We start from the raw sequence: 27,904 nt of genomic DNA on the forward strand, positions 1-27,904 counted from the left end.
TTGCCAGCAGGGGTGTACATGTAGATTTATTAAATACACCTTGTGCGCCACCTAGGAACCACATCTAGTACCCGACACTCGAAATTTTTGCTCTGTTACAATCGTACCCTGTTACAATTGACCCCACTCACCCCTACAGTATTGCCTGATAATTTTAGAGATTTTACATAGAATCTTATGTTGCGTGTAATAGGGACTGTAGACAGTGAACTAGGTTTAAAACTGTCGAAAACAATCAAATATCGAAATCCACACCAATCCCGAAAGGTAACCATACCCATAAACCTAACACAGAGGATTTACACACGAGAAAGCAATAGTTTTCAAAACCTTCTTCATGAATAATTCGATGATTCTGTTTACAATTAAACATACCCCTAATAGTTCCATAACCCTACAGTGAATGAATAAGACTTTTTTTTGATGAGCGGCCGGAGCCGGGGAAGTGGAAATTGTCACTTTTTTGTGGACAATCGAACAGAGATTATCTGGATTTAGAATTCTTTAATAGATGTCGCCGAAAGAAGAATAATGGTATGCAAATCTTGTTGAAGCAGATGATCCGTGCAAAAGATCATTCATTCTAATGTATTCCAAACGATTATCGCACAAAGAACCGTTCACACAATTTTGTTCACTTCTCAAGCTAAGCTCCTACGGGGGGTGGGATTTTAAATCGTTTGGTACATTTTTTCCCCTTCCCTTTCTGTCCTATTCTGGCTTGATAATATCCTCAACTCAACCCCACCCTGAAAGATATTTTGCATTAGAGAGAGGCTGATTGGTTAATAGAAAAAAAAAAATTCATTCAGCGATAACGAAGAAAACGGTATCAAAATATTCTACTTGCTTATTATTATTAATAATGATAAATCATGGTCTAAGAGGCTGAATGTTATTCAAAACACCCAAATTTTGGATTTAAAATAACTGTTTTGCAGCACAATACTATGAGGTTAAATAAATGGAACGACCCGAATTCAAGAGAATGTCGACTTTCACCGGTGAATGTCAACAATCATATAGTCGCTATGGTGAATGTCGGAAATATTCGTTATATCCGATTTGATATCAATTTATTCATTAATATTATTATATTTATTCTATATTTTAATATCTGCTGAAGATAGATTAGGAAAAACATCAGTGTTCAGAGTACCGGTTAAATGCATACTGTGGGCAGTGGCACTTGACCTTAAAAAAAACCCTGACGTAGGGCATACCGGGTAAATGTATACCTGGTAGGGGGCTTGGAATTTAAAACTTCAGAGTAGAGAATACAGGGCAATAATAAATTAGCATGACAACCTAAAATGATGAAGCCAAAGTTGTGGGTGTGCTAAAAAAAACCTTAAATCTAATGAAAGCTAATATAATAATGAATAGGCTGTACCATCCTTGGCTATTAGCAGTTCGGAAAGTTATTTTCGTTGCAAATCAATTGTTATGAAAATAGCTCGAAATTTAAATTATACGCCATATTTAAGTTCTCTAAACGTTTAAAATTTTTTAAGACTAAACAACGCCATGTCCAAGATGTCGTGGGTTCGATCCCCACCGGCCGAAGACTCCCCATGTAGTAAATAGTGACTGATGCACGTTAAATCTATCAAGTCACAAAGTCCTTAACACTCCATGTTCCCATAACAAATCCTGTGGGTACTGATCCTTATCTTCTGGATTGGTTCAAAATTACAAGGCTACGGGAGTTGAACATTAGTAGTCGTTACCCCAAAATTGGGTCAGCTGTTCAACGACGAATATAAAATATAAAATTCGAGGCAGAGTCATAGTGGCTCAGTGGATAAAGCTGTCACCTTCCTACGAGATGAACCGGGTTCGAATCCCAGCGATGGTTGATCGATACGAATTTCGCTCTCCGCTCGCATCGACCACAATGCTAACGTAAAATATCCTCAGTGGTAGACTGATCATGGGTTAAAGTCTGTGGGAGGTTTTCGTGGTTTTTGTATCCATGTAACGCAATTATGAGTTAGTTCCATCAAAACAATCCTCCACGAGGGCAAACTTTCTCCCAATACTTGATTCAAAAGTTCCCTTGTCTTCTGGATTAGGTTCAAAATTTCACGGCTATGGAATTGAACATTAGTAGTCGAAAACCCAAAAAACAATTGGGTCGGCTGTTCAACGACGGTTATAAAAAAATAAAATATGAAATTCAAAGCAGTCTATATCAAAATTTGGAAAAATTAAATTCAAACACACCTTTTTTTAAATATCTTTGTTTATCATCTCAGTTCTTATTAGCGAATAATAAATTCACCCTCCGACTTAGCCACCCCCTATCACAAGAGACGAAAGAAAGGTGGAAAAAAAAATACATTTCCACCTTTTTCATCTCATAAAAATAAATGAAAGACGGAGACCAGTTCAGTTTCTTCCGTCATCGCATTTATTAATAATTCTTTAGAGAGAAGAGAGGGGAGAAAAGAAAAAAAAAAAGAGAGAAAGAAAAATGAAAGAAAAGAAGAAGACATCGTTCTCCCATCTCGCTAGAGGTTTGTAGAAGAGGCAAGCCATACGAAGATAGGAAAAAGATCAAAAAGAAGTAAAAGTGCACACTTAATTTAGCGAAATTCCTAGTTGAGGTGCAATGGCGCTGCAGTTCTGAAGAGGGCCGTAACACCTGCACTAGTGAGAAGAGTTCGAAGGTCGTGTTCAACCGAGTGTGGCAGAAAATCTCTGCCTGCTGGTCAATTGCATCAAGAAGTGCCTTTTTTTGATGAGAAGGTGGATTTGATGGGATTATAAATAGGGAGGAAATGGATATTTCAGTACTTAAAGCACTGCATTTCATATAAAATAGTGTGTCAAATAAGGGATCATTAAATATGAATTTAAGCAAAACAGGTGTCAATTACACCTCCGTTAAAAATATTCACAATCCTATATTTTCATTTTCTATGAAGCTGTTGTTGCTGAGTTTGGATATTCCTTTCGATGTAATGAACGACATTCGATTTCACGCGGTGCTTTAATGCTTAAAACTCTATGTTAAATGTGATTTTTTTTAAATGAATTACCTAGGACACAATGATAATCCAGGCATTATTTAAAAAAATTTTATTCAATTGATACTCTTAGTTCACACTCTTCCTAAAATTTTGAATCGTTAATAAAATACTTTTGATTCAATCACTCAAGTTCAAATACATTTTTGCTTAAACTTGAAATTTAATTAATTTATCAATTAATTAAATTCAATTAAATAATTTTAGTTTTATACGGGAGAATAAATTGTAATTGTTTAATGAAAAGTAACTGAAATAAAAAATTCTTCTTTGTTGACCTATGTAGGAATCGATTTTAAATAATTTTTTCATATTATTTGTTTTACTTCCAGAGAGCAAAAAAAAAAAAACACTTTCATAATTTTTACTCTAATGATTACATTTACACTCAACAGAACTCACGATTCGGGGGCCTTACCTTAAATATGCTAACAATTCGAGCAGGCAATAATTTAAGTTACTGAATAAGACACAAAAATGTACTTTCTCTGAATAAACATACCATTTTTTTTAACGTATTAGAATTCTTGATTCAAAAAATATGAGGAACCGAGATGACTTAGGAGATACAGCGTTCGTCTTCCAATGAGGTAAGCCGGGTTCGAATCCCAACGATGGCTGGCCGTTACGAATTCCGCATTAGGCTTGCAGCTATCACAGTGCTGACGAAAAATATTCTCAGTGGTTGATAAATCATGGGTTTGAATCCCCTTGCAGTCCGGCTAACAATGGGAGGTTTTCATTGTTCTCCTCTCCATGTAACGAGAATGCGGGTTAGTTTCATCAAAAAGTCCTCCACGTAATCAAATTTCTCCCGACACTTGATTAAGGAGTTCCCTTGTCTTCTGGATTGGGTTCAAAATGACAAGGCTACGGTGTTGAACATAGTTAGCCGTAAACTGAAAATTCGGTCGGCTGTTCAACGACGGTTATAAAATAAAATATTCAATCTAACTAACAATGTTTTTTCACTCTTCTCGTCGTTTGACATGTTCAGACACGACAGAGAGAAGCGTTGTTCAGACAGAGGGAAGCGTTCGCAGTTTTCCTCACTATCTAAAGCAAATGCAGGTTAGTTCCAATAGAAAGGCCTCCACGAGGGCAAAATTTCTCCCAATACTTGATCCAGGAGTTCCCTTGTCTTCTGGATTGGGTTGAAAGTTACAAGGCTACGGCGTTGAACATTAGTAGTCGTAAACCCAAAAATTGGGTCGGCTGTTCAACGACGGTTCTAAAATGAAAAATAAAAAATATGGGTAGCAGCTGCAATCTGAGAAATATGCTTCCAATAAGTTCAGGCTAGAGATGAACAATACTTAGCAAAGTGTTTCAGTTACAAAAAGACAACATACACCGATTTCGGTCATTCACAGTAACATATATATTAAACGACATTAATATATTTTCCTTCATTTCGATCAAATGTTTGCAGACTATAAACTTGGTTTCCTACATCGTAAATGAAAAAACAAAAAAAAAACATTCATTCATTTCATCCAATTTATTACAAGTAATATGAGCTGTCTGAATTTTCAAAAACTGCAGATAGAGCTTAAAAAAAAAGTTCACATATGAAATTAATTCGAAAAAAAAACATAATGCAGTGCTAATTAGAGCAGAAATATCTTAAAGGGGGGGAAGGGAGAATAAAAGACTTTCGAAAACTATTTGAAAAATGAAAGGAAGATGTAAAAAGGAGGGGGTAGCGATAGAATTTATGCCAAAACGAATGCTTTTTCAGTTAGAAATAGATGAGACAAAAACCAGGCTTCTTTTCAAAAGATGAAAACTTCTACGGAATATATAATGGAAGCCGTAAAAGAAAAAGAAAGTTAGATTAAAGAGAAAATCATCAACATTCTCCTTAAAACGGTGGCAACGATTTGATGCAAATGCCCATTATTGTCTATCCCCCTGTTTTTTTTTTTATTTTTATTTATTTAATGAAAGGGAAAAGGAAAACGACTTTTCAGATCTTCGCGACAATAAACTTAATCATGTAATACAAACGAAACTGGTTTTTATTTATTCACTTCCACTGGCTTTGGCGGTGCATTTTTCGAACGCATTTCGTTATTTTCGTTTTTTTTTTTCTTCTTTCGTTCTTCATCTCCTTTTTTTCTCCAGAAAAACAGCAATTTTGAATTGCAGATGGGGATACTCAAATCGAAGAATGAGTTTTGATGTAACCCAAGGCCAATGAAAGAGCTTTCGAAATAGCTTCTGCTCATTGTTTTTCTTTTCCGTAAAAAAAAAAAAAAAAAAAAAAAAAAAAAAAAAAAAAAAAAAAAAAAAAAAAAACTGCAACAACAACTTTGAAAGGAGGTGGGAGGGGGAAAAAAGCAGCTCTTTTAATGGAGCTTAAAACTTTAAGAGGAAAACGAAAAAAAAAAAAAAAACTTAATTTTGTTTTAAAAAAAGCCACAAAATACAGCGCATATCGTCATTTTATCAATACTTAAGGGTTCGATTAACTGTCGAACAGGGCTGTTTCATGCCACAAATGAAAACCTAGTCATTCTCTTTAGCTTCGAGCTGCAGTTAGACAAATCAAAATATTGAATTGAATGTGTTGTTTATATTTGTATATTATGTTTATTTGTTGTTATAATACAGGATTTTAGGAAAAACTGTAATCATTTTTGAAATTTTTTTTTTATTTAAATATAATAATAATTTTTTCAAATATAATTATTATTTTTTTAAATATAATAATTATTTTTTTAAAATATGATTATTATTTTTCAAATATAAATAATAATTTTTAAATATAGAATTTTTTTTTAAATATAATTTTTTTCTAAACATAATAATTATTTTTTAAATATAATAGTTCTTTTTTTAAAATATAATTATTCAGCATTGCCCTTTGACGACAGCCCTTTGTGAGCCTGGGTCTTCCTCAGAAGCTTTTCCCATTCTGCCCTACTCCCAGCAATTGTTTTCCAGTTCTTTACACTTAGGATGGCAAAATCCTCATCCACACAGTCCTTCCATCTCTTTTTGGGCTTTCCTCTTGGCCTTTTATTGGAGGGGGTTGCATTAGAGACTCTCAATGCTGTTCGTTCTGGGCTCATTCTCACTACATGCCCGGCCCATCTCATTCTACTTAATTTAATAGATTTAATTATATCATCGCCATCAAAGATTCTATATATTTCAAAATTATATCTTTTCCTCCAATTGTCGTTATCGAGTATAGGGCCAAAGATGGTTCGATGGTATTGTTATTTTTTTTTAAATATAATTATTATTCGTTTTAATATAAAAATTATTTTCTTAAATATAATTATTATTTTTCTCAAATACAATTAGTATTTTTCCTAAAAAAAGAAATTACTGAACATGTGGATGGATCTACTTAGGTAAAAATAATTTGCACTCACAACATACATACTGTAAAAAATTTAACTTAGAAGAATAATAAATATTTTATTGCTATTATTTTTTGAAAAATTGAAATTGAATTCAAGCTTTTTTGTGTTTTATAATAAATTTGATTCGCAATCTCATAAAAATGTGCTTCAAAACTAAAACTGCAGAATATTCATATCATGCCACGAAATAATGAAAGTGATTTTTAACTTCAATTCATATTTCTAATGTTTTTCTTTCAAAATTCTACAACAGTGGATAAATAGTACTTATATAAGCGATAAAAAGTGGAAATAAATCTTTTTTTCTAAAACCATGGATAAACAGTCATTATTTAAGAGATAGAAATAGAAAAAAATCCTTTTTTTACAACAATGGATAAATAGTCTTTATTCAAGAGAAAAAATTTTAAAAAAATCCTCTTTTTCTACAAAAATAGATAAATATTTACAATATAATAATAATAAATATTTACAATGACAATATTTAGTCCTTATTCAACAATGACAATAAATAGTCCTTATTCAAACTATAAAAAGTGGAAAGAAAATATTTTTTTTCTACAACAATGGATAAATAGTCCTTATTCAAGCAACAATAGTGAAAAAAACACTTTTTTCTACAATAATGGATAAATAGACCTCATGCAAAAAAACTGAAAATAGTAATGGAAAAGTAGTTAAAATAGCAATAACAGATTAGATTTTCGTAAATAAAAATACCGAAGTTCATAAACAAAATTGGTAGCACATCGAATTTCGATTCAGTAGTTGTATTTCTGTGACCTGTAGGGAGACCCGCATGTTATTTTTTACTCAATGTTTGAACAATTAACAATTCGATAACTATTAATTGAAATTTATTCTTTATTTTATTACATCTTACTTAAATTTTCCAAGTCTTAAAGACTTCCCTCAGCAAAATATAGATAACTTAAAATTGAAGACCCCAAAACATCAGTGGGGCTTATGACTTCGTTTTGCTCATTCTAGTTTTTCTAACTTTTTTATTGTTTAAAACAAAATTTGAAAATTCCGATTTCAATCATCAAGATATACTAAGAATGTTATTGTGATAGAAACAAAAATTTTCACAATTTTAAAAGAAAATTGATGCAGGATATACAAACATTCACTATCCGGCCAAAAGAATGCGAACACACAGTGGAATGAGCTTAGAGCACCCTGAGGCACATATTAATATGATGTTGGTCCCTTTTTTGTATCGATGACAGTCTGCACAAGCCTGGGAAGACTTTACACCAGTTTTTGATAGGAATTGACTTCCACTGAAGTAGAGTGCTGGCAGTGATTCGGATGGCTACGTCATCTGTCCTCGAATTCGTCCCAAACGTCTTCCATGATATTTAAATCGAGGCTCTGAGAAAGCCAGTCCAGTTTTAGAACACCCATTTCGTCAAACCACGTCTGTGGAGTCGCGATGGCTCAGGGGATAGAGTGTCCGCCTTCCAATGAGGTAAACCGGGTTCGTATCCCAGCGATGGTTGGTCGATGCGAATGCCGCATCCGGCTTGCACCAGTGCTGACGTGAAATATCCTCAGTGGTAGACGGATCATGGGTTAGAGTCCCCTTGCCGTCAGGTTAACCGTTTGAGATTTTCGTGGTCTTCCTCTCCATGTAAAGTAAATGTGGGTTAGTTCCATCAAAAAGTCCTCCACGGAGGCAAAATTTCTCCTAATACTTGAACCAAGAGTTCCCTTACTCTCTGGATTGAGTTTAGAATTTCAAGGCAAATAAACCTCTTCTGTGGAAGCCTTGACGTGCGAATGGAGCAGTTATTCTGCTGGAAGAGAAATGGGCAGAAATATTGCCATAGAGTTGGAATGGCAGCATTGTCCAGAATGTCCACATGCACATCTCTGAGTCCATGTTTCCAACCAAAGAAACTAACGGAGCCAGGCCAAATGACGAGAAACATCCCCACACCATTATCCTGCCACCACCCTAACAACCGGATGTCCGGATACTTTTAGCTAGATAGTGTACGAACCCTGTGTCAAATAAAATTTATAGTGTCTATGAAGTTGTAGCGTGCATTTGACTCGTTTACGAACTGAATAAAAAAAGTTTGAGTAAAAGTTCGCAAAAAAAAAAGGAACATCAGTCTGGAAAATTCGTCTGACTAAGGCATTATGAGGAAATGCATCAAACACGAATAAAACGTTAGATTTTTCACATTTTTTATCAACACTGTTTTTCTTTAATGTGGTTTTCGTTCTTTAAAACTGATATTATTTTACGTGAAAAACTCCCCACACACTCTAACTGTAACTGTAGTCCTTTTATTTTATTTTTTAAGTCTTCTATCTTAAGTTTGTCTTCCATGTCACGAACTCCTTATTTCGATGGGGGAGGGGGAGGGTATTGCACGATATCTTCCACAAGAGATTCAAAATAGAGAAATGTTCGAAGAAGAAAAAAAATGGCTGAAGAATTTGGCGGGACGAGATTTTGGGACAGCTATGCGACTGGCGTTTTTAACCATTCCAGTCATTTTTATTTTTTTATTTTCATTTTGATACATTTTTTTTTCTTCGAAAAGAAGGGTGGGAGTTCGAAGATGTTCTAATGCGGAGTTTTTTTTCTTTCTTTCCTTGCGGAGTTATATGGAAAGGGACGTTGAAATAAATTAAGAATTCTTGTTGTCGCTCTCTTGAAATGCTTGTAAAAATGAATGGTTTTCATTTTTTCACCTTACTTAAAAAAAACTTTCTCCAGTTTTCTATTTGCCGAAACTCTTAGCGGTTTTTCTCATAAAAAGTAATTTTAAAATGTAAATTTAGTTGCGAAACGCGGTTGGCGAAGTTTTATATTTTTGTGCTCTTCGTGTTTCACAAGAGCTTATTATTATTTTTTTCTTCGGAATTATTTTTGCCGAAACAAAATTTATCAGCACCATGTTCAAGAAATAGTATGCATTTGTTATGACAGTGATGAAATTAATCGTCAGTATTGAAAAAAAAAGATGATTAGTTACAAAAAAGAGAAAATTGTGGATCGTATAATTGGGATTACTCATTGATTAAATGGGTTTTTTTCTCTCTCACTTTTTTCTCTTTTGATAATCTATGCCACAACATTTCACCTCAAGACAAAATTCTTGATGGTCACATCAAAGCATTTTGATGATTTATGATGGTTTCAGTGATGTTCAAAATGCACAGTGGGCTAGCGTCCAAGGTTTCGTGGCCAAAATTAGTATTTCGATAAAATTTGTTTCAAAATTTGAAGGCATTTATGTGCTGGTAAATTGAATTCATAGTTTAAATTTTGAAATACGCTAAAAATAACAACAAAAAAAAATGGCGGTTGAAATATGGCGAGCAAAAAAAAAAAAAAAATATNTGGCGAGCAAAAATAAAAATAATAAAATAGTACGTTTAAATAATTAAATATAGCAATGAAAATATAATTTCTGAATTTTATATTAAAAATGAAAAGCAAATTATATTTCCGAAGAAATATTACAAAATAATCCGAATTAATTACAAAATAAAGCTAAACATGTAGAGAAAAAAACATAATTTTTGTTTTTCGGTATAATTTGTCCACTTTTGCAATACGGGCAAAATGGGGCAGGTTTTTTCGAAAGACGAAACATCAAAGAAGACAACAAAAAAAAGTTTAGCTAATTACCTCGTGGAACTTTTTGGAGATAAGTTTCGAAAGTGATTCAAACATTGTAAAATGTCAAGTGATACGATATAAACTATAAGTTTGTCAAGAGTATTAACTAATCCAACACATTGAAGAATGGTACTATAATTTCAGACTAATTACTCTGATAAAAATGTAACAGAAAGGTGAAATTCCTATATATATTTCTGAAACATAAATTTAAAAGTTAAATTAAAAAATTTTTTTTAAACATATTTTTCACTACATTGTTATCTCGTCTGTCCAAAAAGTAAATTATAATGTTTGGAATGATTATGAAGACTTAATTTGGGTTATATTAAAACTGCCTAAACATATTTTAGTTGATAATTTTTGTCTTTGGACCAAAGATCATGGTCTTCTGGCCCACAGTGTGATGGTCCAATATCCTTTGATGGTCACCATCATCCAACATTTTACATTATGAGTTCATGGTTTTCGATATGCCAACAAACTCTTATCATTCCATCATTGAAAAATGTTACTTTAATACTATAACGGTTAACCATCATTAGGAAATTGATTCTCATGGACCAACAATCCATGATAATCCGTGATGGTTCCAACTATTCATTACCATGATGGTTTAATGGGAATTTTGGATGGTTCTCAGAAATATACCATCAAAACAATTTGGTTTTTTGTAATGTTGGACCATCATAAATCAGTCCGAATTCCTACATTGGGATGAGGGTTGTTCATGATCGTTCCAACATTTTATTTCTTAGATACTATGATGGAAATTCGTGATGGTCCATAATGGTACAACAGTGCATTTTCATGATGGTTTAGTAATAATTATTGTTGGTTCAGCAGGAATATACCATCAAATTTTTTTTTATTTATGTTGATCCATCAAAAATTCAAAGGAATTCTTACATTGAGGTGATGATGGTTCATGATCCTTCCAACATTTGATTTTTAAAAAACTACGATGGAAATTTCTGATGTTTCAGCATGAACAAACCATCAGAACAAGTTGTTATTCTTATGTTGGACCATCATTAATCAGTCCGAATTCATACATTGAGGTGATGGTAATAATAGTTACCATCAAAAAATATAATGGTTCATGATGGAATTTTTGATGGTTACCAGCAAGATTATGTTGATCCATCAATGGAAAACCATCAAAAAGTTTGACTTGTGATGGGTAATAAAAACTTTCTTAATTAATGTTAGTCCTCGAGTCGTCCAGTGTGCTGGATTGAGTTTCAATTCCAACCAATATACGTTTATTAAGACACCACAAAATTCTGTCTTCTTCACTATTCTTAGTATTTTTTGAAGTTTTATACTTCTTATGCGACTTCCAACAAGGTTGCGTTAAACGTTTAACGCTACATTTTTATTGGCCGGGAAATCACGTGGTAGGATCCAGTTCTCCCTCATTCATTTCCAAATTGTTTTGGTTCTCACTAGCATAAAAGTATTGTTTTTCTATAAATATTTATTTTAGTTTGTTTTGATACACATATAATTTAATAGGGTAGTATTTTTTATTTTCAAATTTAGTGGATAACAATTGTAAAAAATGAGTGAAAACAATCCCACGGACAATGCGACGGATTTAAGGTTATGTCAAGGTACGTCTNAGTCCGAATTCATACATTGAGGTGATGGTAATAATAGTTACCATCAAAAAATATAATGGTTCATGATGGAATTTTTGATGGTTACCAGCAAGATTATGTTGATCCATCAATGGAAAACCATCAAAAAGTTTGACTTGTGATGGGTAATAAAAACTTCCTTAATTAATGTTAGTCTCGAGTCGTCCAGTGTGCTGGATTGGGTTTCAATTCCAACCAATATACGTTTATCAAGACACCACAAAATTCTGTCTTCTTCACTATTCTTAGGTACTTTTATTTACGTTGCACTAGAGCTGCACAATGAGCTATGAATGGTAATTTCAATATAAATGTAAATAACAAGAATCTCGAGCCTGTGACCTGCTTTACTTTCGGTTAGAGAGTATACAGCTGCTTACTACAGCTTATTCTGCGAGGCGATATTTTCAAGCAGATAATTTTGTTTTTATTGTTGTTGTTGTAGTTAATTTACGTCGCACTAGAGCTGCACAATGGGCTATTGGCGATGGTCTGAAAAAACAACCCTGAGGATGATTCGAAAACATGACATCCAAATTTTGATTCTTTGCAGAAGGGATGGCATCCTCCGCTTTGGTAACCCGATGACTTGCACGTGAAGTCAAGCACTTTTCGGTAGAACAGTTTAATGAGGACCCATACCCCTCACCCTCGATCCTTACGCAGACTGATCCAAGTGGTCACTGTAAAGTTTTCCACCACTAGATGGCCCTACGAGATATGATCAAAACTTAAGAATTAATTAAAAAAGAGGCTCTCCCCTGATTAGTGTGGTGTAGAAAAAGATTAGAATGTGGTGGGAAGGAGCGAAGCGTTTTTTTAAGGTGTGATTTACAATTATTTTTTATATACTTAATTTTACGTTTGTGATGTGGCATAATTACGTGTTTAAATAAATTTGTTTTATGCCAAGAAAGGTTTAATGTGAAAATCATTTCACACTATGAAAATTTGAAAAAAGAATCTGCAAGTTTTGGTGTCAGACACCCGCACACTGACCGCAACCAGTGATGCTTGACTTCGGAGATCTGCTGGGCACCGTGTCTTAACGATCAGTCCGCTGCGGGACAATTTTGTTTTTAATGAAAAAAATAAAGTTTATAATGTCTAAGCTCAAATCTGCTATATTTCATAGCATATTATTGATATTAAGTTCTTCAGGTGAGTTTGAAGTGAAAATAATTTATTTTAGTTACTTATATATGTATTGTTGGTGACATGGTTGCTAGATTTAGAAAGAACTCACTTTTTTTGGCAGTCCCGATTTAGCCCCTTTTTATTTGTTTGTTCCTGTTTGCAATCTGTGCACCATCACTGGGTAGTGTTAGCCTGTTGCTCTAGCAGTGAGATTAAAAATAGTTTACGAATTATCACTTAAGTTTAAATTTCGAAGTTGATATATTTTTCACATGGTAAGTAGTGTTTTAATCTTTTATTGGAGATGACGATTTTTATGTCTGGAAATGACAGGTCTTCAAATGAAAATTCTTATAGCGATTCTTTTTTTTAAACAAAAATAATAACAAATACACGAATACTACTCTCGAAACAAAATGATTGCGTTGTGAACCAAATGGCTTAAAATTCGCCGGAAGCAGTGACCCGGAAGTATAGGCAGTAAAGAGCTTGCGCTGCAGTCTAGCGTAGAAAACACCATCTATTGGAAACGATCTGGGAAACATTCCTGAGGATGATCCAGAGACAAGATATATACGTCACATCCCGTATTATAGGGAGGACACATTCACACACTAACCCTCCATCCTCAGATCGCAATTTTGACCTGAACCTGAATTCGATCAATCTCCGATCCAATAACCCCAGAAGTATTCATTTGCTACGGTAACTTAAGGACATTTTCACCGAGACAGATTTAGCGTATACCAGCCACCATTTTGAAAATTTTTTGTTGACCGGCTGGCATTTATCTCACGACTTCTGGGACATGGGTCTAACACCCTACCAGCCAGAATATCCAGGGCCTCTTTAGTATTGATATCTTATTATTTTACCTTACAATTTATTTAATAACGCAGTCGTTGAACAGCCAACCCAATTTTGAGTTCACGACTACTAATGTTCGACTCCGTAGCCTTGTAATTTTGGACCCAATCCAGAAGACAAGGCAACTCCTGGATCAAGTTTTGGGAGAAATTTGCCTTAGTGAAGGATTTTTTTCTGAAGGAACTAACCCGCATTTGCGTTATTTGGAGAGGAAGACCACAAGAATCTCCCACGGTTAGCCTGACGGCAAGGGAACTCTAACCCATGATCCGTCTACCACTGAGGATATTTCACGTCAGCAGCGCGGTCGGTGCAAGCTGGATGCGGATACGTATCGACCAGCCATGGCAGGGATTCCAACCCAGTTCACCTCATTGGAAGGAAAACGCTCTGTCCCCTGCGCCATCGCGGCTCCAGTATCCATATTTATGTAAAGAACAGTATTTATGAAAAATTTAATCATAAAAAAGCGTAAAAATACACTAGGCTTTGACATTAGGACACAAGAGCTTTAATATGGGAGATCAATAGTTTTAATATTAGGAAACAGCAGCTTTCTAGGTAAAAAAGAAATTGACAGCAGGAGACAACAGCTTTTATGTAAGAAATCAGTAGGCTTATTATTAGAAAACGGCAGCTTTAACATTAAGAGATAAAAGTTATGATAATGGAAGACGGCTGTCTTAAGATTGGTTGAACATTAGGCTTATTATCACGTGACTTCAGCTGTTACATTTGGCGATAACAGGCTTTGACATTAGGACACTAGAGCTTTAAAATTGGAGATCAATAGGTCTAATATTAGGAAACAGCAGTTTTCTAGGTAAAAAAATTGACAGCAGGAGACAACAGCTTTTATGTAAGAAATCAGTAGGCTTATTATTAGAAAACGGCAGCTTTAACATTAAGAGATAAAAGTTATGATAATGGAAGACGGCTGTCTTAAGATTGGTTGAACATTAGGCTTATTATCACGTGACTTCAGCTGTTACATTTGGCGATAACAGGCTTTGACATTAGGACACTAGAGCTTTAAAATTGGAGATCAATAGGTCTAATATTAGGAAACAGCAGTTTTCTAGGTAAAAAAATTGACAGCAGGAGACAACAGCTTTTATGTAAGAAATCAGTAGGCTTATTATTAGAAAACGGCAGCTTTAACATTAAGAGATAAAAGTTATGATAATGGAAGACGGCTGTCTTAAGATTGGTTGAACATTAGGCTTATTATCACGTGACTTCAGCTGTTACATTTGGCGATAACAGGCTTTGACATTAGGACACTAGAGCTTTAAAATTGGAGATCAATAGGTCTAATATTAGGAAACAGCAGTTTTCTAGGTAAAAAAATTGACAGCAGGAGACAACAGCTTTTATGTAAGAAATCAGTAGGCTTATTATTAGAAAACGGCAGCTTTAACATTAAGAGATAAAAGTTATGATAATGGAAGACGGCTGTCTTAAGATTGGTTGAACATTAGGCTTATTATCACGTGACTTCAGCTGTTACATTTGGCGATAACAGGCTTTGACATTAGGACACTAGAGCTTTAAAATTGGAGATCAATAGGTCTAATATTAGGAAACAGCAGTTTTCTAGGTAAAAAAATTGACAGCAGGAGACAACAGCTTTTATGTAAGAAATCAGTAGGCTTATTATTAGAAAACGGCAGCTTTAACATTAAGAGATAAAAGTTATGATAATGGAAGACGGCTGTCTTAAGATTGGTTGAACATTAGGCTTATTATCACGTGACTTCAGCTGTTACATTTGGCGATAACAGGCTTTGACATTAGGACACTAGAGCTTTAAAATTGNTTTCAATCTTCCACTATTTTAAAGGGCAAACTCATTAAATTTCAAAGCATAACTTTCTGAACAGAAATATTGCAAATACAATTTTAAGTTTCGCCACACGTAAACATTTTTTGTTCATTAAAATAAAAATAAGTAATAAGACATAGCATAAACATAAAAAATAAATACTAAAAAGGATTTACTTCCCTGTTTCGAACCTGTTGAACCTTAATTTTCGTTCAAATTTGCTACAAATTTAATTACTGAATCTCGTTATTGTACTTCTTAAACTTGATTTTACAATATACTATGGCTCAATTTGGCCGAAATCATAATTAAATTAAAATGGGATGAAGTAATCTCAAGAGAAGAATCCCTAGGAATCAAAAAAAATATTCTTCATCAAGTAAAAACTTACTTCAAAATTTATAAGGATGGTAAAAGTCAGCATGCTTCGAGTCCTCAAAAATAGGCGCACATTCTCAAGACTCGACAGACATTTCTCTATATTTACGTGAATGATGCAACCAAAGCAGATTTTAAGAAATGCAATAAAATAAAAGCAAACAATCGGTGCTGTAAAAACCACGGTAGCTGAGAGAGGCAAATAAGATAAAAATGATTTTCAAAGCACTATGAAGGGTGGTTGAGAAAAGAAGTGAGAGAGTGAGAATCTGTATTCATATGAATGAAACAAAATTCCAGAACTTCAGAATGTAATAAAAGTGGAAAGAATTTTGGCAGTATTAGAATTAAATGTATACCCTACATTACAATAAAGCACAGCAGTTGATGATTTATCGAATTCTTGATTTAATTGTATGTCTATTGTGTTCCCTTTATATAAATTTTAAACCGTGTCCGGTTTGAAAAAGGTTGTCATAATTCCTAAAGCTTTAGAAACACCGAGGTACTTTCTGCATTCACACCAACTGAGAGAAAATATGCTGCAATCTGCGACAAGTGACGAAACTTAGAGCCGCGATGGCTCAGAGTATTCGCCCTCCAATGAGGTGAACTGGGTTCGAATCCCAGCGATGGCTGGTAGATACGAATTCCGAATTGCACCGACCTCAGTGCTGACTTGAAATATCCTCAGTAGGACTGGGCTATAAATCGATATATCGTGACATATCGATTTAACGCCTATATCGGCAAACNCGCTATATCGCGATGCAAAACTGACGATGCATCACGGTATAAAATTTCTTATATCGCCCAGTCCTAATCCTCAGTGGTAGACGGATCATGAGTTTAGTGTCTCCTTGGGGTCAGGCTAACCGTGTAAGGTTCTCGTGGTCTTCCTCTCCATGTAACGGAAATGAGGGTTAGTTTCGTCAAAAAAAGTTCTCCACGAAGGCAAAATTTTCCGCAATACTTGATCCTGGAGTTCCCTACTCTTCCGGGTTGGATTTAAAATTACAAAGCTACGTAGTTGAACATTAGTAGTCGCAAACATTAGTAGTCGACTGTGATTGAAAAATAATATAAAATTATAAAAATAAAGGAACGAAAATGTATTATTTGCACTGAAAAGAAAAAGAGTGTAATTAAACTAAAACTTCCGATTATTTTAAATAAGTGTGTTCTCTTTTACACACTTATTTTAAATAAGTGTGTTCTCTTCCTTTGCATCGTACAAATTTCTACAATAAGTGTATATGTTAATAAACTATTCCATAAACTATTCTTAACTTTACATGGCATTATTTGACCCCCCCCCATCCCTTGAGAAAACAATCAATGTATGCCGCATATATTAAAACGATAATTTCACCTGATCCAGATAGGATAATAATACTAAACTTTAAAATAAGGCAGCTGTAAATTCAGAATTTAGCAAATCCTTCTAATTTAGAAAAAAAAAAAATTATTCTTTAGGCAGAGCTTTCGTTGAGTTGAATAAAGATGCTTTTAATTTTCTGCCTAGAGTTCGCAGAGGATAAAAGGGAACCTTCTTAAAGACTAAACAAGATCGTGTGGAAGAATAAATCCTGAACCTAAGAAATTAACCCCCTCAGGATAATGGGGGTATTTACGCTGATTGCTCTCTCTCTCTCTGTGAGAATCTATCTGATGAATCTCTTTACCCTTCGTTAGTGTACTTTGAGGGATAGCAATCAATAATACTTCTACTTTCCTCTTCTGAGAGCTTTTCATTACAATTAAAAGATTTCTCTCCAACAGATTGTGCAGCTCTTCTGCGGCTTGCTGAACTTTTTTTACCTCGTCTGCTTTTTTTATCCCCTGCCCTCAATGTATTGATTTACGAGAACAAAAAGCATCTGAAATCCCCGTAGTGCTTTGTTTTTCTTTATAAAAACTGCGGAGATATTTTGGAAATGAAAGAGAAAAATCAATTTCGAAAATTCCAAAATTATCGTTTGCGTTAATAAAGTTATTCATTAACTTTAAAAGCGAGTATTCGAATGCGAACAAAAAATCAAAAAACTGAGGCAAGGCAAATTCAAAGAATTAAGTTCCATTTCGAGTTGGAAGCATTGAGTTCGAAGACGGCTTACAAAGCATTGAGCTTAAGCAAGAAATTGCAGACTATCATAAAACGCTCGAGTACGGAGACTTTCAGTTAAGTATCGAGTTCGAATACTACTTTTCAAAGCATCGAGCTCCATTCCGGAGACTGCTTTTAAATTAAGTATCGAGTTCGAAGATTTATTTTCAAATTATCGAATCCAAAAGACAATTTCAATATAATATAGAGTTCAAATGCTGCTTTATAAATTAGAGAGCTTCGATACGGAGACAGTTAAGTAAGTAGTTGAAAACCTTTATTATCCCGAGTCTAAGGACTGTTTTTCAATTGAATATTTAAGTTCGAATACTGCTTTTACAAGAATAGAGACTGATTTTCATTTAAGTGTCAAGTTAGAAGACTTCATTTAAAGAATCGAAATAGAAATTGCTTTTCAATCAAGTTATCAATCGAATTCGAAAGATGTTCGAAAATGATTGTTTCCATGAAAGAGCTTTTTCTTTTCAACACAGCGTGCATTTTGAATGTTTTTTTTCATGAAATTAATGTATATTTATGTTCTTTTCTGATTAAATTTATCATAAATGATGTTTTTATCATAAATATGAATACTGAGCCGAGATGACTCTGAGGATAGAGAGTTCGATTTTCAATGAGGTGAATCAGGTTCGAATCTCAGCGATGGCTGGTCAATCCGCATCAGGCTTGCACCGACCTCACTGCTGACGTGAAATGCCCTCAGTGGCAGACGGATCATGAGTTAGAGTCCCATTGCCATCAGGCTAACCGTAGGAGGTTCTCGTGGTCTTCCTCTCCATGTAACGCAAATGCGGCTTAAGGCCTGGTTTCTTAGGACAAGCTCATTATCTGGGCGTCAGCGTTAAGTTGACGTTACCCTGGCGCCAACAAAATACTGGTTTGTTAGCTCAAGACCTGGTTTCTTAGGAGAAGCGTCTTAACTGGGCGTCAGCGTTAAGTTGAAATAATTTTGATCTTTTTGTTAGCTCAGCGTGAGCAGTCGGTCCAACGCAGACATTATCTTGCATTGCGCATGCGTTAATAGCGTAAACAAATATTTATTTTGAATTTGTGATTGTCGACCAATGCTTTAAGGAACAAATAATGACTTTGGCCAAGAAAAAACACATTATAACTTAGCTAAATGAAGAAGAAGAGGAAAAAGAAGCTATGTTTAATGTTAAAATTAAAATCTTGGCTGATTTCAATGCTCTGTTGTTGACTGTTGTCCGCCATTGCTTCTGTTGTTGACGTCACGTTATAATCCAACTGCAGCTGATTTGGACGGCAGTTGTCTCTCAAGCTGAGCGTTCGATGACGTATGCTGTCAAACTCATGAATTAACCAATCAGAGGTAAACGTTCGTTTCAAGCTGACGCCGACGTTTCCAAAGGAACCAGGCCTTTAGTTTCATCAGAAAAAAAGTCCTCCAAGAAGGCAAAAATTTTCCTAATACTTGATCCAGGAGTTCCCTTGTTCTCTGGATTGGGTTCAAAATTACGAGGCAACGGAATTGATCATTTGTATTCGTAAACCCAAAAATTGGGTCGGCGGTTCAATGAGGGTTATAAAATAAAATATAAATACTGCAGAGGGCCTGGATAGCCTGGCTGGTAGGGAGCTAGACCCATGTCCGAGAAGTCGTGAGCTTGATTCCCGCCAGTCAAACAAAAAATTTACAAAATGGTGACTGGTATACACTAAATCTGTCGTGGTCGAAAAGTCCTTAAGTTACCGTAGCAAATGAATACTTCTGGGGTTATTGGATCGGAGATGGATCGTATTCTGGTACAGGTCAAAATTGCGATCTGAGGGTAGAGGGTTAGTGTGCGAATGTGTCCTCCCTGTAAAACGGGATGTGACGTATGCATGTTGTCTCTGGATCGTCCTCAGGAATGTTTCCTAGATCGTCTCCAATGGATGGTATTTTCTACGCTAGAGTGCAGCGCAAGCTCTTTACTGCCTATACTTCCGGGTTACTGCTTCCGGTGAATTTTAAGCTATTTGGTTCACAACGCAATCATTTTGTTTCGAGAGTAGTATTCGTGTATTTGTTACTATTTTTGTTTAAAAAAAGAATTGCTATAAGAATTTTCATTTGAAGACCTGTCATTTCAAGACATAAAAATCGTCATCCCCAATAAAACATTAAAACACTACTTACCATGTGAACAATATACCAACTTCTAAATTTAAACTTGAATGATAATGTGTAAAAGGATTTTAATCTCGCTGCTAGAACAATAGGCTAACACTACTCTATGATAGTGCATAGATTGCTACAAGAACAAACAATAAAAAACAAGTAAAAATAAGCTAAATCGGGACTGCCGAAAAAAGCAAATTCTTTCTAAATCTAGCAGCCATATCACTTTTTTAGCACTGCATCTCTAAATAACTAAAACAAATTTTTACTTAAAACTCACCAGAATTATTTAATATTATTAATATCTTATATAATACAACAAATTTGAGCTCAGACATTATAAACTTTATTTCTTTTATTAAAAAGCAGTGTTCCACAGTGGACTGATCGTCAAGACACGGTGTCCAGCAGATCCTCGAAGTCAATCATCACTGGTTGCGGTCAGTGTGCGGGTGGGTGATCACTTGGATCAGCCTTTGTAGGGACCGAGGGTGTACGGTATCGATTATTCTTTAACTGTTCTACCGTAAAGTGCTCCACTTCGCGCAGGTTATCGGCCTATCAGAGCGAAGGAGCCAAGGAAAAAAAAATCAAATGGTATGAAATATTTTGTCAAACTTAGCATTTATTTAAACATCTTTTAATGCCCATCAGCCATAACCAGTTTAAAAGTAGCTGTATCATAGTGCTGTGTAATTCTAAGCACTTTCAATTATTACCTTATTAACCTATTTTTAAATATTAAACGGAGTTGGTGGTCGAGCATATTTCGTGTCATTAAGACTTAACATAAAACTTGCACACATTTATTTACTTTACAGATGTGTAAGGAATCTTGCAGGTGCAAATGGAACAGTAAGTGAGAGTTAGGTACCTAGAAACTTCATTGAAACATATAATATAGATGTCAGTTGTTTTTTTTTAAGTATTCCTGGTGATAAACTATTCAAGTTATTGGTGTCAGCATGATAATCAATCACTGTTTGCAGAACAAAAAACAAAATCCACACTTTATAGAATAGAATATACTGTCGGACTTCTATTTAACGAGCTTCCATTTTGCTAATTTCTCTATTTTGCGATGATTCGAGGAACCAAAAACATTTTGAAAATGTCGTAGTAGAATAACTTCCAAATAGCGAAGTAAATTTTCTGTTTAACGAACTTTTCTTCTAGATACACTTTCCCTATTTCCCGAAATATTTCGGAACATTTCAAGCTTGTTAACGCATTTTATGGGGGGAAATGACCTTGAACTGATTTTCGCAGCCACTTAATTTTCAGAGAAAGCAGTAAAAACCTTTCCCTCTTTGTTTGCTATTCATACAGGAATTCATGCCAAAAATCAATTTACGAGAAAGCCCAACAGAAATGTCTAAAGCGTAGAACTGTGATGTTACAGATCGTACAATTTGCAACAATTTTTCTAAAGTTGAATTCTTAGTCAGCGCGGAGAATTCGGAAAGTGCGGAGGACGAAGATGACATTCCTATAGAAGAACTTCAAAAAAATGTGGGTTCAGCTAAGAGAAAACCGTGAAATGAATGACGATTTACTGATGAATGATTTTCTTTTTATTGATTCTGAAGTTGCAACCACAGAAACTTTAACTGAATAGGATATTTCGGACAGTGTCAAAATTAAAAACAATACAATGGCGAGGAAGACGAAGAAGATGAAAATGACGCAGGAATCACCAAACCTTCATATGATGAAATGTTAAAATCATTTGGAAAAAAAAAATTCCATGGTAGATAATAATTTACAAGATAAAGGTGCACCACTCGCTATTTTAATTATGTTTAGTGTTTGTGAATTTAAAACCTGTTTTGTGTCGTTTAAGTATTTCAAATGGTTATTTTCCATTCAACGAATTTTCCATATAACGAACTTTTTATCGGGATTTAGCGACTTAGTTAAATAGAGGTCCGACTGTATTTCTTTATTTGTGCGATTACCGGAAAAACACCAATGAGTAAAATCCATTTATTGGAAATGTCTTCAATTTTAACCGACAATCAAACAGGTTTTGATGTTTTGTTTATTCACTCATAGAGTTACGGCGGCAATTCACTTCGCCAAATAGAGAGAAAACACCAAAAGCAGATGCTGTAAGACAGTGGTTTCCAAACTTGATGTTACTACGCCTCCCTTAAAAATATTTAATCGTTTGGAGCCCCCCTGAAGATTTCATGAAATAAAAACACAAACATTTTTACTCTTATAAAATGTATTCATACAAACTAATGGAAAACGATATTTTATTATTGTTTTTAATGAGATGGATGTGCTTGTCTATTAGCACAAAGTTTATCAAATCTTGGTGTTTGTGACGATATAGCTACTCGTAGCTCTTTTTCTACTACTAAACGAGCTCGATATTTGGATTTCATTGCAGCCAAGGCAGAAAATCCCGTTTCGCATAAATATGATGTTGCGAACGGCAGCAGTACTTTCAAAGCTTTGTTTGACAAAGTGTTATATTCTGTATGAAGATTCAACCAGAATTGAACCAGAGATACAGTCTGAAATTTATGTTTTAATGTAGTATCACAAGATAATTCAATCAATTTTTCTTTTTCAATACTTGTCAATCCAAATTCATCATCTTCTTCGTCGATAAATGGATTCTGTATCCACGCAAACTTTGTAAAATCAAGATCACCAAAATAATTCGAAAATTGAAGCAACAAACCATTCAAGTGTTCCACAAAGAGATTTTTGTTTGCTTCTATGTTATCTCGGGGGCATAAATTTAAACGTGGAAACATGTCAATCTTATTTTTTTGCAAATTTGATTTCCATAGCTCCACTTTTTTAATAAATGCTTTCACTTTGTCTTTTTGTATAAGCAAATGCATTTGCGGTCCTTGCATTGATTTATTAAGAACACTCAATTTTTCAAAAATGTCAACCAAATATGTAAGTTTAACGATAAAATTATCATCCCTAAACATATTGCCGTCTTCATTATGATTTTCCTCGAGAAACATAGCAATTTCTTCTTTGAGTTCAAGTACCCTTTGAATCACTTTTGCACGAGATAGCCAGCGCACTTCACAATAGTACAGAAGTGACGTGTAATTAGCTCGCATATCTTCACACAGTTTTGCGAACAACCTTGCTTTTAATGGACTGTTTTTTATGTAATTTATAACTTTCGTTACTTTTGCAAAAACATTGTTAAGTTCCTCGCTTATAGTTTTTGATACGAGAGCTGCTCTGTGGAGCATGCAGTGCGTCCAGAGAACCTCAGGTGTTTTCATTTTAACTAGTGTTTGAAGACCAGTTTTGTGTCCCGCCATTGATTGTGCACCGTCAGTACAGAGCCCAATGCAATTATTCCACATTATGTCGTTCTCATTAAAAAATCTGTCTATTATTTTGAAAATTTCATTGGATGTGGCTCTGTCAGGAATTGGTTTGCAAAATAAGATATCTTCAATTATATTAGTATCGTCAACATATCGAACATATGCAATTAAATGTGCGTCTTTAGCTACATCAGTAGCTTCATCTACTTGTATGGCGAATTTTGAAGTACGCATTCGAGAAACTAATTGGTCACAAAGATCTTCAGATATATCATCAATTCTTCTGCCAATTGTATTATCAGCAAGCGGTATTTGTCGCAGCTGATTCGCATAAGATTGGCCAAACATTGTTTTGACCATATCAATAGCTGCTGGCGAAACTAAGGTTTTCTGCCATTGTGGGGGTTTTTTACGTTGCGCGATTCTGTACGACACTAGGTATGATGCTAGTAATGCATTTGATGGAATATGAACAATTTTTTTGAAATTTTGCTTGTTCTTAGATAACTAATCCAATTTTCATTGAAAAAATTCTTGGGGCTTACCAACGTATTCAGAATGAATAGTGTCATGGTGCCGTTTCAATTTGCCGGGTCTCATACTATCAGCAACCAAAACTTTTGAACACAAGAAACATATTGGTTTTTCCACATTATCGTTAATAATATTAGTAAATCCGAACAATAAATAGGATAAGCCGTATTTCCTTGTCTTGGGAGTTCTTCCTTCCTGTTCCTTGTGGCTTGTATTCCCACTACTTGTGCCAACATCAGAATCTTCATTATTAGTGGATTTTCGCTTATATCCTATCAAAAACTTATCCATTTGTTTGGAAATATTAGGAATAATATTACATTATTCTAAAAAAATAAAACTATTAAACTACTTACTATTATGATCAGTGGGCAATCACGTCAATAACAATAGAAACACAACCTAACACTGCTGAACCAATTAAATATTAGCTGTGACACGAAACAAATTGGTGAGCTAAACGTGCGTCGATCTTTTCTGGATGTGTGGCATCCAGTAGCGTTAGTGCGAGCGTATCTGGCTTTTGTTAAGTTGAGTCGATCGAGTGCCACTAGTGTCGACAAATTAACGACGTCCTTAGTTCAAAAGATTTGCCGAGGTCTAGGACGCCTAGGTATATGGATGCTAAATTACGAAATGTTTAGTTGAACTCTGCACGATAGTATTTTTTCATTTATTCTCTCATTTTTTACATAGAAAACTTTAGCAGTAATTTGGAAAATTGTTCACTGTGACTAATTTTCGCGGCTCCCTTTAGACTAGTCTGAGCCTCCCTAGGGAGGCGCGCCTCCCAGTTTGGAAAACGCTGCTGTAAGAAGACTGATGGCTTCATTTAGAAGTATTAATATTTAATGTTATAATTTATTTGATATCCTTTATACATTCGGAAATTTAAATTGATAATTTAAAATAACCAAGAATAAAATTATGTTTTATTTGATAAAATGATTTAAGATAATGATTAATTTATTTAAATTAATGGGTAGCACTACTTGCAATTTTGTAAGAGATGTTAAGAGCAGTAATATTAATTTTAATCAACGATCAATATACTATTCGTAAGAATAATAATTCTTTAGTGTGGAGAGAGTTGTTATCGATAATGTCAACCTTCATCTATGAAGAGGTACCCCATCATAGAATCGAGTTAACATGTCTTATATATACTAGTGACTTGGAATTGTATTTTTGTTGCTCTCCCACCAGAATTATATCTGTGATTGAATTCGATAAGCGGATACCACTTGTTGATTCGTTGCTGTTTTGTGAGAAGACGGGATAGCTGTATTAAGATCACCCTACTTTTTGAGTGATGATCGTGAGAGCTGTTTAAAGTTCACGGTCGTGGTCGCTTCTGTGTTGCCTTTAGCAGTCGAGTAAAATGCGTTGTACGTGATCGAGACTGAGTAGCAACAGCGCGAGGAGTTGGATAATGTCGCAGTCACAAGTAGCCTTCATCGATGAAGAGGTACCCCTATGTAGAATCGAGTCAACATGTCTTATATACGGGAATTGTAATCGTATTTTTGTAGTGGTAGACACACTACAATTAGATGTCGATAGCATTATCGTTTCTTCCACGCTTTAATATTAGTTTTGAACCCCTAATGTGTGTAATAAATTAAAATTAAATAATCACTCTTCATTTTTATTATTTTTACTGCCGTCATTTTTGAAAAGGACATGGAATAAAAATAAAAGCGCCTTGGAGTTTTTTTTTTATTTGTTTAGAATAAGAAGTTCTCTTATAACTCGATGTAAACTACCAGACGTTATTCATCGATTAGATCAAATTCAACATGATGATCACAAACAAATAGTTATAAAAGTCATAAAAAATCGGGCTAACATTAGCATTAAGAAAAAAAGCAGCACAAAAGAAATTTTACGATAGTTTTAGAACTTCCAAGAGTTAATTATTTTCCAGACTGGGTTTTTCCTTTCTATTCCCACCAGCAAGCATTTTATATTTTAAGTACTTTTCTGTTCTTTTTATAAATAAAAACGTACTCAAAATTACTGTCTTAACAGGGATTTTTAATCTGACTATGAATACTGAAGAAGAAAAAAGAATTTTGTGATATATTAAAAAACGTATATTGGCTAGAACAGAAAATCAATCCAGCCCATTGGACGACTCGAGAACAAACACGGGATACCTGCAAGTGACGTAGTAGGGGTATCACGATCCTGATTGGTTGTTGAAACGTGGTATTTGTTTACGTTAGCAACTATTCTTTCCATTCTATTTCGAGTAAGCCTAGCCCGTCAAGTATCAANAATTTAAATTGATAATTTAAAATAACCAAGAATAAAATTATGTTTTATTTGATAAAATGATTTAAGATAATGATTAATTTATTTAAATTAATGGGTAGCACTACTTGCAATTTTGTAAGAGATGTTAAGAGCAGTAATATTAATTTTAATCAACGATCAATATACTATTCGTAAGAATAATAATTCTTTAGTGTGGAGAGAGTTGTTATCGATAATGTCAACCTTCATCTATGAAGAGGTACCCCATCATAGAATCGAGTTAACATGTCTTATATATACTAGTGACTTGGAATTGTATTTTTGTTGCTCTCCCACCAGAATTATATCTGTGATTGAATTCGATAAGCGGATACCACTTGTTAATTCGTTGCTGTTTTGTGAGAAGACGGGATAGCTGTATTAAGATCACCCTACTTTTTGAGTGATGATCGTGAGAGCTGTTTAAAGTTCACGGTCGTGGTCGCTTCTGTGTTGCCTGTTGAGTAAACAAACTAGACGAGAAAAAAATATAAATCAACAAATTTGATGTGCGATACGGTACTGTATTTAATTAACATAATGTTAATTAACATTACAACATATGTAGAAAAACTTAGCTCAATTTTAATACGCCATTTTGCTGATAAAGATTAGATGGCGCTGACGTCATAGGTCACATGTACCCGTGACGTCATAATACCCAATTGATGCATTTTTTTTAAACCATAACTTGAAACGTTGAGGCGTCTGTAAAAACATAAATTTAACCAATCAGTAACCAGTGATTGCAAAAATGAAATCACAATTCTTTCTCTTTGTTATTAATAGCCATTATATTCCTTTATAATTTTATGCTTTCTATTTTTAATCATTTTTATACGTTTCGTACATATTTTTGTTATTTTTTTTAAATCTCATTTTATAAAAAAAAATATCAAAGAACTTAAAACTGCAATATTTCAAATGAAAAAAATAAATAAACCACCATAATACGAGGGCATAAAATGAAGTAATAAGCACGACTGAATTTAATGACAATTTCAATCAATACCGAATAAACTGGTTGAACGAAAGTCCATTTAGCCATGACAATAAGCGATCAAGAAATGCTTATCCTAGCTATTAAACAATACAGTTCGTAATTTAAACTGAAGATTTAAATCAGTCCTGTGGAACTGCCCTTTTATTCCAGTCATTAAATATAACGACTCAATCCGAATAAAACAGTTCAGTGGATTCCGAATAAAAAAAATAAAAGAATTATTTCAGTTTTAGAAATTTAACTCGCTTTTCCTTTTGCAGTTCAGTCCGAAGGAAAAAAAATGTCGTTCGTAAAATAACCATTCAAAAGTGGATTATAATTAAGAGAATGAAATTAACGATGGGAAATAAAATGGTTTCGTTGATGTATCCTCGAGAAAAATACACTGCTTTGATTTAAAGTTTATATTAATAAACTTAAAACTCTTAAATACCCTAATTTTTTCAAGGATTTTTCTTCATTTATAAATATGCGCATACCTTAAAACTATACATATATATTTACAATATATTAAAAAAACAGTATATTAAATAGTTTGATTCATACATAATTTTTGCTACGTCCTGTACAGGGTGCGTAGCCAAATCTTTCAACAAA

The 27,904-nt window shown here is 34.2% G+C and overlaps 2 protein-coding genes across 2 annotated transcripts in view; both read right to left on the reverse strand.

Annotated features, from left to right (window-relative positions):
- The window catches only part of LOC107440642 (plexin-A2), a 471,562-nt gene that overhangs the window by 429,357 nt on the left and 14,301 nt on the right, over window positions 1-27,904 (reverse strand). The window lies entirely within an intron of this gene.
- On the reverse strand, window positions 22,432-24,297 carry LOC139426585 (SCAN domain-containing protein 3-like). The gene is made up of 2 exons (XM_071185888.1): window positions 24,018-24,297; window positions 22,432-23,918 (listed from the first exon to the last, which is right to left on the reverse strand). Exons 1-2 carry the CDS (start codon window positions 24,295-24,297, stop codon window positions 22,432-22,434), a joined length of 1,767 nt encoding a protein of 588 aa, XP_071041989.1.

The sequence above is a fragment of the Parasteatoda tepidariorum genome, chromosome 9 (genome assembly GCF_043381705.1).
Source record: "Parasteatoda tepidariorum isolate YZ-2023 chromosome 9, CAS_Ptep_4.0, whole genome shotgun sequence".
In the NCBI taxonomy this organism is placed as follows: domain Eukaryota; kingdom Metazoa; phylum Arthropoda; class Arachnida; order Araneae; family Theridiidae; genus Parasteatoda; species Parasteatoda tepidariorum.